This window comes from Rhinichthys klamathensis, unplaced genomic scaffold (assembly GCF_029890125.1).
Source record: "Rhinichthys klamathensis goyatoka isolate OS25496 unplaced genomic scaffold, OSU_Roscu_1.1 h1tg000407l_1, whole genome shotgun sequence".
NCBI classification, from domain to species: Eukaryota; Metazoa; Chordata; class Actinopteri; order Cypriniformes; family Leuciscidae; genus Rhinichthys; species Rhinichthys klamathensis.
Genome location: NW_026606908.1, coordinates 991,519 through 1,002,744, shown reverse-complemented (window position 1 = coordinate 1,002,744; position 11,226 = coordinate 991,519). Strand labels below are relative to the sequence as shown.

The 11,226-nt window shown below is 36.7% G+C and overlaps 1 protein-coding gene across 1 annotated transcript; it reads right to left on the bottom strand.

The window, feature by feature from the left end:
• Positions 1-714: 714 nt before the first annotated feature.
• On the bottom strand, positions 715-10,635 carry ecm1b (extracellular matrix protein 1b). The gene is made up of 12 exons (XM_056234921.1): positions 10,425-10,635; positions 10,060-10,110; positions 8,745-8,783; positions 8,558-8,614; positions 8,381-8,446; positions 7,886-8,154; positions 6,120-6,328; positions 3,967-4,228; positions 3,330-3,547; positions 2,357-2,444; positions 1,985-2,166; positions 715-724 (listed from the first exon to the last, which is right to left on the bottom strand). The coding sequence occupies exons 1-12, from the start codon at positions 10,492-10,494 to the stop codon at positions 715-717; spliced, it is 1,521 nt and encodes a 506-aa protein (XP_056090896.1). The 5' UTR covers positions 10,495-10,635.
• Between the last annotated feature and the right edge of the window lie 591 nt (positions 10,636-11,226).

Genomic DNA, 11,226 nt, shown 5'->3' with positions numbered 1-11,226 from the left:
AGGTTTGGTTCAACTCAAGTTATATTGAAATGTGTGCACTCTGTATTAAACTGATCCACTTTCACAATATCACAGTATTTCTATTAAAAGAAATAAACAAAAAATGGAACAGGTTTGGTTCAACTCAAGTTTACATATAATGAAATGTGTGGACTCTGTGTTAAACTGATTCACTTTCACATCAGGGATTCTGTTTGGCTGTGGGTCTTTCACACGGTTGTACGGAGCCCCTAAAGGGACGTGGTGGTGGAAATCTTTTTAGGATGGGAGATTTTTTTTTTTCAATCTTTTGCGTTCCCTCGCAAAACTTTTGCGTTCCCCCGAGAAACTTTGCGTTCCCTCGCAAAACTTTTGCGTTCCCTCGCAAAGATATTTGCGTTCCCACGCAAAATGTTTGCGTTCCCTCGCAAAGTTATTTGCGTTCCCACGCAAAAGTTTTGCGTTCCCTCGCAAAGATATTTGCGTTCCCACGCAAAACCTGTTGGCAGCTCGGACAGACACTTCCTGCATGTCCCGCTGGCAGTGTTTCAGAGCTCCGACGTTAATGGAGCGTTTCATAGTGTTTGAACTTGGACTCTAATATAAAGAAATGCGGTCAGTGCTTAACTCAATGTGTTCAGTGAAGTTGGCAATATATTCACATGCTATTCGAACTTCCCGGATCAATATTCTTGAGCTAAACGTTGTTAAAACACAAACGACACCTATTTACAATCACAGTAACCTAGACAACGAGATACAACCCAATTCTCCTCAAAACGAGCTTTATAATATAAATGTCTTTAACCGGCGAGACAAGTCCGAATAAGGGACCGTCTGCAAAGTGCAAATCCCAAAACCCTTCTGCACATTTTATATGATTTAACATATTCAATAGCTTCACTGTGATACAATGTAGGCTACTGTCACCAAATTCAGTTCCAATAACTTTACCCTTTTTAGAAAAAATATTCAGTAACTTCACACTGTTATAGGCTACAGTGTAATGCCATCAAATTCAGTAAGCAAATATAATGCAAATGCTATGGTTGTAACTATTATGTTAGCTGCGTACAGTAGCCTACCAATATAATTTGTGTAAAGAATAGGCCTACTTATTTTTTTATGTGCAATTACTTCCCAAACTAAGTGTTGTATAACCAACATTAGAGCACTGATGTGTGAACTAAATTTGTTGTGTTACAGTGAAGTTATTAATTTTTTTTTTATATATAATATAAAATGTGCAGAAGCAGTGCAGTATGACCAGTGAGTTTACCATTGATGTGTAAACTGAATTGGGTGGTTTGTAACATTGAAGTTAATGACTATTTTTATATTTTTGACTATGAGTTGACGCTGTAGTCGTTTTTGGGGTTATATTGCACTTTGCAGATGGTCCCTTCGGACTCAGCCGCCTGCGTGCTCATAGAGATCCATTTATATATTATAAAGCTCGTTTTGAGGAGAATTGGGTTGTATCTCGTTGTCTAGGTTACTGTGATTGTAAATAGGTGTCGTTTGTGTTTTAACAACGTTTAGCTCAAGAATATTGATCCGGGAAGTTCGAATAGCATGTGAATATATTGCCAACTTCACTGAACACATTGAGTTAAGCACTGACCGCATTTCTTTATATTTGAGTCCAAGTTCAAACACTATGAAACGCTCCATTAACGTCGGAGCTCTGAAACACTGCCAGCGGGACATTAAACAGGAAGTGTCTGTCCGAGCTGCCAACAGGTTTTGCGTGGGAACGCAAATATCTTTGCGAGGGAACGCAAAACTTTTGCGTGGGAACGCAAATAACTTTGCGAGGGAACGCAAACATTTTGCGTGGGAACGCAAATATCTTTGCGAGGGAACGCAAAAGTTTTGCGAGGGAACGCAAAGTTTCTCGGGGGAACGCAAAAGTTTTGCGAGGGAACGCAAAAGATTGAAAAAAAAAAAAAATCTCCCATCCTAAAAAAAATTCCACCACCACGTCCCTTTAGGGGCTCCGTACGGTTGAAACTGTATGATGAGGGGGCATTTCTTCCTCCCACTATATTTGACTTGATTTGCCTTGCCAATATATCGCAGGAGCAGTTTTGTGGCACATTTGGCACGGTCTTTGATCGTGGCTTCACAACAATGAGGCTTCACCAGCTCCTCCGTTTTACACATATCATTCATTTGGCTGTCAAGCTGCAAGAGAATAGACAGTTTTAAAGGCAACGAGCCAAGGATAAAGAATAAATAGCATTATTGCTGAGATTACTCTTTTAGCCATTCGTTTGCGTCAAAATTGGCTGTTTACAATTGATTTATCTAACAGATTTGATTTTTTATCACACACAAATACACTGAGAAAATCAACCCAAAAGCTTTCCCTTACCTCGGCCTCTATGCATGCAGGTCTCTCCTGTAACACTAGAGGACAGCACCGTTCAACCATTTCATCTACTGAGAACGGGAAACCCTTCCTGTGGGTGATAAATTAGATTTGAGTTATTAATTCTTGAAATATTTTAAGATAAATATCTTAATTTTCCAATGCCAACAGTTTGCTGCATGTTGGTAAAACCAAAATTGAGCTGTTTTAGGACGGAATCAAAAACTTTCTACAATTAAATCCAGACTTTTAGTTGGATATATCTTTGGATTTGTATTTTCTTTGTCCTTGAACCATTGTTTTGCTGTGGTTAACAGTGTAATCACTAATCACACGCTGAGATTATTTTCCAGCTGTCCTTGTTTTGACCAGCATTCATGGTCACAGATGTATGAAAGGAAATAGATAAACATAAACATAGATAATAAAAGCACAAAAACAACAGTATCATATCTTTTATATTAAGAAAACAATGGCATGTTACTTAACAAAACCTAAATGTATGTTATTTTCACAGTATAAAACACTATTTAAGTACAAAGAGAATTTCAGAGCTTATCCAGTTTATTATCATTATTATTATTATTAAATTAATACTTTTATTTAGCAAGGCTGCATTCAATTGACCAAAGGTAATCGTAAAAAGACTATCCAAACAAAACAAAAAATTCACAAAAATATTAAGCAACACAACTGTTTTCAACACTGATAATAATAAGAAATATTTCTTGAGCAGCAAATCAGCATATTAGAATGATTTCTGAAGGATCGTGTGACACTGAGTAATGATGCTGAAAATTCAGCTTTACCATCACAGGAATAAACTGCTTTTTAACTAGTTTTTACTGTATTTTTGATCAAATAATTGCAGCCTTGGTGAACATAAAATACTTCTTTCAAAAACATTCTTCAGACAGCGTTACCGACCTCATAGGTTTTGTGAAGTTTATTTGTTAAACATGTAGTTGGGTCTTACATGCTCTTGATGGCTGTATGTGTATCACATAAGTCATGGAGAGTTGCTGGAGCCACAGCAGTGTCGAGGTCTCGATCAGTGGAGTTGTATCCCGGATCTGGAGCAGCAGATGCAAAACAGCTGTACTGCTCTTCTCCCTTCTTCTCTCCACAACACTCAAACTTTGGTCCTTTGGTTTTTTTCTCATCTTTACAAAACTTGTCCACCATCTTCTTCCACTGAAGTAGATAAAAAAAAGAGCTCATTAATAATGTTACCAAGTTATGTGCTTATAGTTCTTGATAAATGCAGTTTAAAGATAAGATACAGTGGGAAAAGTTCAGTTTGTTTTTTTGATGGATATATTTGTATTTTAATTCCATTACACACTCAAGGATATACACACTCTATATGTACCCTAATATGTCTTCTACATAAAGAGTAAATGCTGAATTGTACTGGGTGTACTTATATGTGCTCCATGAGTATCACACCATGGAAATTTGGGTTTGCAAATGAGGAAAAGGGAAAATGAACATAAAACGTTTATATATATATATATAACTTACCTTTGAATTGAACCATTATCTGCAATTGTTTTCATGAGTTCAGAAATTGGGAATTAAACTGCTATTTTTGAATTATTTATCTTCTTCACCTTCTTTTCAGCACAGTGTCGTTCGCCCTTTTTCTCCTGACAGCATTGGTTATATTCTCTCTCCAGGAGATTGATGGCCTTCGACTGACGGACCAGCCAGCCATAGCCAGTGCAAGGGAGACACTTGGTGAAGTATCGTGGTCGGATCTTGTGATGAGTGCAGATTTGTTCTATGTTGGAGGAGTCGGGACGGCCAGGTGGAAAGTTGAAGTCTAGAACTTTAGGCTGCTTCCTAGGCGCTCTCGGAGAAGCCACCAATGAGCTGGGTGATTAAAGACAGTGGAAGTATTAATACTTTCTATATTCATTTTCCCTTTTCCTCTGTCTCATTTGCAAACCTAAGTTTTCATGGTGGGACGAATGAGTACTGGTATTTGTTACATCACCACCTACAACTAGCAAATTAGCTGTATAGGTGGTGGCTAATTGTCGCTGAGAATGACTCATTTATTTCTTTTTTAAGGGTTGAGACAAGACACTTTTTTCTGTCCAAATTACAAAACAAAAAAAAACTCCCATGTATTTATCTTCTTCCTTTTGTTCAAATATATTATAATATTACAGTTTCGTTAATTTATATTTTCTCTTATTTAATATGTCAAAGAATCAATTGGTGCAATGGCCCAGTTATGACTGGTACAGTATTTGTCAAACTTATTGAAATTATTTTTTTAAATACAATACTTTTGAAAATAAGTTAGTGTTGTTTTGTATTTTGCTAATTACTTGCACAATATATGAATTAATCTCGTCGTAAGATAAAGAAACCTAAAGTAGCATCATACATTAGCATATTATATATTGTTGGAAATAGGTTTGTAAGACTCATATAACAATTTCATTTTGTTAAACGTGAACTTTGTGGCTCATTCGAATGTCATGTGGATTGACTATAAAAACAACATTGTATATTCCAATCTGTTCATAAATGAGAGTGAACTTTACTGAATTGTTTTTGTACATTATTATTGTATTATTGTTTTCCATTATTATTGTATTGAAATAATGTTTTTTTGTACAATTTCATAAGATACTGGGGGATAAAACTAAAAAAACAGCTTATGGCATGAAAACAAATAGTAAATTATACATTTATTCAATGTTTAGACCAATTAAGTGTTTTGTTGTCATTTGAAAGCCAATAAAAAAAAACAATGTGCCAAATATGACCAGAAAGAGCTGTCTATCTTTCTGTTTAGAAATAATTATAAGCTATATATATTCAACCTTTTTATTACTAAATCAAAAATTGACTGTGTGCCACCTTACATTTTGTAATTATAGATAGCGCAGAAGAGAACGAATACTATTTCTACACTAATAGAAAAAAAAGCGTTTATTTTCAATGTTGTATAGAATTTATTTTGTACTGTGTCTTTTCATCATTTGATGTGACCATATATCATGTGGTGTAACCAATGTTGTCTCATCAGGATTTGAAGAATGACTAGTCAGGAGTCAGAGGTGTAATACTGAGTATTTACTAAAATATAGTTCATTTACATAGGGTGATAGCGAAGGAAGAAAAGAGAAGACGAGGAACACCTCCGCTTTCTTCAGGCATCTTTCATACTCTTCACTAGGAGTTTGTGTAATACATTATCTGTGTTACATAATCTGTAACCATACTTTCCCAGTCGATATGCAAGAATATGCATGGACATTACCATATATGGCCTCTAAAGGCCTTATCCCAGATGTCAAGGGTTCCAAGTATGACATAAACATCAAGCAAACTCAGGCTGTTACATTGATCATTGTGTTATAGAAAAAAAGTAAGCACAGAATAAAATGGAACACACCACACCAACATTCCACTTATTTCCATAACTGTATTAAATTCAAAATAAATTTTTTAAAAACAACATGGCTTACCAAAATATGCCAGAAAACAAATGCCAGAAATGTTTTCTAAACATCTTAATGTAATACTGACACTAAAACCTCAAAATAAAATAAAAGAAATACAGAAAAAAGTAATTAATAAAAATCACTGTTGTACCCAGTTTGTCTAAACTTGATTCACTCAGGTAACATTACAATCATGTGAACAATTACCAAAGATTTATTTATTTATTTGTTAAATGCCCTTTAAAACCATCATCTGTCCCTTAAACCAAAAGCATTCTCTATATACTCCAGTAGAAACCTACCCTTTGCAAGTGCGGGAGTTAAATTTGAAGCCTCTGATCTTTTGAGGAGTTTTGACATTTGAGACCTCGGACGAGACGTGATATGAAGAATCTGACGCCTCCTTATCAAAACAGCTCCATCTGGCCTTCCCGTTCTTCTTGCAGCAGAAGTAGTGACTGGTCTTAATGGAGAATTCCTGAGTACAGTAGGCAGACAGACTCTTCTTCCACTGTAGTCAGAAATAAAGAAACAGCTTTAGTATAAATACAATTAGTTACATTTACAACAACACAGAGAAAAAGAGAGAGAGTGCAACAGTCATGAGAGAATCAAACTCAAAGCTTTTCTTTGGCATTGGCCCATTTCAAGGGTGCCAGATGTTTTGGATACTTTCTCACCAAAGACTAAATAGTAAGAGGAAAACGAGGAGAGATTTTATCTAAAGACACACTAAATCGTACATGAGAGCAGATATTTCCCTGGTGGTGCACAATGTTCATATAAACACTTTTAGTTGATAAGAGAACAAACCGAGTCACATATATATATATATATTTTTTTTTAAAGACAATGTAGATGCAGTAAATTAGAAAGGGAGAAGAAAATAAGTCTTTACAGGGATTGTTCATCCAAAAATGAAAATGTTATCATCATTTACTTACCCTCATGTTGTTCCAAACCAGTATGAACACAAATGAAGATATTTTAAAGAATCTTGGTCACCAAACAGTCGACGGTAGCCACTGACTTTCATAGTAGGGAAAAAATACTATGGAAGTAAATGGCTACCGTCAACTGTCTGGTTACCAAGATTGTTTAAAATATCTTAATTTGTGTTCAACAGAAGAAAGAAACTCGTACAGGTTTGGAACAACATGAGGGTGAGTAATGACAACATTTTCATTTTTGGGTGAACTATCCCTTTAATATGAATTCTGTAAGAAATGTTCGTCTCCCTCGATCTGGAGCATACTTTAGTAATGTGAGGAATCTGAAAGCTGTTAAAAACAGATGTGAGTGTAAACAAACACTGTGACTCTGTGGCACTAAAACATTGCTGTTTGTTTTGTTTGTTCGAGAAGGGGCGATATTGCAAAATCATGCCTCAACCAATGGCAGAAGTTTGGTGCTGGATCAACGACATTACATCTATAATCACAATCTTTCAAACTATTCTAACTAAAACTTTGAGGGAAAATGTTATTTAAAGTCTGAAAGAGTTTGTTTATACCAAAATAGTCCAAAAAGACGATCTCACCCTCATGTCGTTCCAAACCCGTAAGACTTTCGTTCATCTTCAGAATGAAATCTGAGAGCTTTCTCTTCCTCCATTGACAGCTACACAACTACCACTTCGACGCTTCAAAAAGTTCATAAAGAGATCGTAAAACTAATCCATATGAATTGAACGGTTTAGTCCAAATTTTCTAAAGAGACACGATCGCTTTATATGATGAACAGATTGAATTTAGACTTTTATTCACATATAAATATTCATCAACACACACATCAGTTGTGGTAAACAGTAGCATGTTCGCTTGACCAATGAGGTTCATTCTCGTGTTACCCGGCACGTTTGAGCTTCTGCGAGAACCAATGAGCTTCTTTTTATGTTCGCTGATCAGTCTCTTCAGGAAGCTCTTCAGCTTTCACATTACCAATTTTTCATGCGACCCGTGCCCCAATTCGAACTAAACTGCCAGTATGAAAGCACCCTAATTGTCTCAGTGCCTTTATTCACAGCTACAGCAAACATTAGAAGGTGTAATAATGTTGAGACTCTCACCGCTTGTTCAGCACAACAGGTTTTCACTTCCTGTGATCCATTAATGCCACAGCAGACGCTGTACCACGACTGGAGTTGATTGACAGCTTCAGCCTGTCGAACCGCATAGCCAAAGCCAGTTGAAGGAAGCATGTCCTTTTGGTACCTGACCGGAGCTTTACTAAACTGACAGATATCTTTCAGGTTGCCTGCATTTGGAAAGGATGGGGGGAAATCAACATCTGGTCCGTCCAAGGGACCCATGGAGCGAGGGCGAAACACTTGGTGACCTGAAGAGGCAGATGAAAGATTTTGAAACGCAAAACACATAACATTTTGCTATTCAACAAGAGCTATATTGATCCAGTTTAGAGCTTCTTTCAAATGAAACACCGTCGAACAGCACTTTATATAAACATGGTCAACTTAAGACCTCTCTTGTTTCTTCTGACACATTGGTGAACTGAATCTCAGCTCCTAAACCGAAACACATAATAAGTTTGCATTCAACTGTACCTATTGGGACATTCTCAGGGTGAAAGTTTGTGGCTTCTCTCTGGGTCACGTCTAAAGAGTCTGCAACTAAATACATACAAAGAAACACATGAAAGGATGTGGAAAACACCATAAAGTAAAGTACAAATTAATTGACTTTCCATTCAAGAAAATGGAGATAGGCCAGCAATCACTCACCCATCACTTTGGAAAGGTCAGGGATGATCGGTCTCTGCATCATCAAAAAGTCCAGTTCTGAAATAAGAAACAGAACGTGTTTTTTTTTAAATTGATAAATGACTCAGTATTGAAATTAAACATAACCATGAGAAAAACAAACCAGTCGATCGACAACATGGCAAGTTAATACTGATCATGGCCTTACCCTCAGGGGAAAGCGGCAACTCTTTCTGAAGGAAATCTGCTAACAAACGGGGAAAGAAATAATAATCAGGTCAGGCTCCTGACACAACCATGGCTAATCATTAGTGAATAAAAAAAATATTGGGGAATATCAATGAAAAATCTGACAGTTGTGCATTTTGATTTAACAATATACAGTAGGTGATATAATGATGTTTTTGGTTAAAATACATTTTATACAACAGTTACTTCCGGTCTTCAAATTTGATTGGACAAGCGCTAGGACATTTCTCTGCTTGTAACACAGACTCAAACAAAGAGGAGACGGCAAAATCTCTAGTGCATCGATCTATGTGTATTAAAGGTGCAGCCACATTGGCGAAAATTTTCTGGGCCATTAGAGATTAGAGAGCAGACTTTGATGTCATTCACCGATGGGTCTGCGCAGCGCCGCTTCAAGTCGAACACACCTAATGATTTCTGTGTAAACACGTCACTGTTCATACATGGATGGTACACTCCTAATAATAGACCATTTTCAGTAGATTTGAAACAGTAGATTTAGACAAATTTCTGTTGGTCAACACGACGGACCCACGTGACCAACTTGAACGTGCTGCGCAATCTGCAGGGGGAAATCGTTCGCCCTTACGAAATTCCCAATTGTGTGGATTCCTATGAACTGACTGGTTTTCGCCCACGAATATTTGCAGAACAACGATGTGGCCGCACCGCACCTTAACAGACCAGCTTTCAATCTGTGCATTGTGCAAGTGGTGCGAAAAATTTGACTCTTTGGCTTTTTTGGAAGTAAATGTACGAACCAATTGAGCAATTTTGGTCTGATTGGTAAGTTACTGAATATTAATTACCAGTTAATTACTTCTATAATTTGCTCAATATTAACTGTGATATTGCTGTTTACAGTTGTATAAATCAATAATATACAATCATTGGCCAATTGGCCAATTCACTAACATGCTTATATTTATAACAACGCACTCTAGTGTTATTATCTATCTGTAGCATATATATATATATATACCGTACTCTCAGAAAAAAATGGTACAAAAGCTGTCACTGGGACGGTACCCTTTAAAAAGGTTCTACCATTAGGTATTAATATGTACACTACGTACACAAGTACCACCCCAGTGACAGCTTTTGTACCATTTTTTTCTGAGAGTATATATATATATATATATTTTTTTTTTTTCTGAGACTATATAAATGGTACAAAAGCTTCTACCATTAGGTATTGCACAATAAAGTACCAGCCCAGTGGCAGCTTTTGTACCTTATGGTGGTCTAAAGCCAAAATTATAATCTAAACAGACCTTCATCAACCACAATATCAGTAACTTCCCTTTGGACCGGCAGGGTAGGGTCTGGAAAAGTAGGACACATTGGTATTAGACATAAAAAATAAAAAATAAACTTGCACAAGAACCAACATCTGCACGCATTAGGCTACATGTTATATAACGCTGGTATCCATGGAACAGACCTGAAAAACAAACATTGCCATACAAAACATGATATAAACAACTAAATGTTTACTATCGTGAACGCCCCACTTAAATCCTGGTCATATTATATCGGCTAGCTAATATGCAAGAGTGATATGTCTGACCTTTATATTCAGAGCAAACAACATAAAAACACTATATAAATTAGCCCAGGCCTAAAAAGTTGCATTTACCTTCCGATGCTTCGCACAGAAGAGCGAGTAAAAGCGTCAAATAAAGTCCCACGCCGCGTGAAGAGCTCATGTTTGGTGCAGTCGTGAATCCCGCTGCGCTGACTCCGTGTTGTCCCGTTCCGCTCCTGCGCTTTTAAAGGCAAACTTCCTTACAGGAGCCAAGACGAGTCAAGGTCAGGAGGAGGACCATCTTCTGCTTTCGCAGACTTGCTGACACACTTCAGCTGCCTTCACATAAGTTCGTCAGTGGTAGCTTACGTGCCCGTCTCTAGCCTAACCCAGAAAAAGAAATCACATGAGGACGGAAGGGATGGCAGTGTTTACCGTCATAATACACTCATGTCCATGTAATTTCCTTTCCCAAAATCTGAAAATGGGCTAACACTTCTGAACAACACATTAAAACACGAGTTGATTTTCTAGAAATAATTGTCTATTAAGCCTAAAATGCGTAGTCTATAGTTCAACGTTTCTTCATTTTCTTTTTTAGACCGATATAATCGAATATGAAACATTAAAATGTAGGCCTACCTTCATTATGGGCTACTTAATTTTATTGTGTTAACTGTAGCCTAACTTGTAACTGTAACTTAAGCAGCTTTAGAAAAAAAAGTAAATATAGCCTAATGGAATTCTATTGTTTGGATAACAGAATTGGCCAAAAGTAGCTGTTTTAAACAGAATTCAAAACTAGAGAAAACACATCTGTTTAATTGGAATCATAACTTTAGTTAGAGGAAGCCCTTGAGTGTTCAGGCAGGGAAGAAGGAGTTAAGAGTTAACAGTGTTTTTATTAACAAAA

What these genes read in the sequence shown, in the direction of transcription:
- ecm1b (XM_056234921.1), bottom strand. Translation starts at nt 10,494, where the DNA reads ATGAGCTCTTCACGCGGCGTGGGACTTTATTTGACGCTTTTACTCGCT. An exon ending in TCTGTGCGAAGCATCGGAAG is followed by an intron (nt 10,111 to 10,424) that starts GTAAATGCAACT and finishes CTACTTTTCCAG; the next exon opens with ACCCTACCCTGCCGGTCCAA. An exon ending in TGACCTTTCCAAAGTGATGG is followed by an intron (nt 8,447 to 8,557) that starts GTGAGTGATTGC and finishes GTATGTATTTAG; the next exon opens with TTGCAGACTCTTTAGACGTG.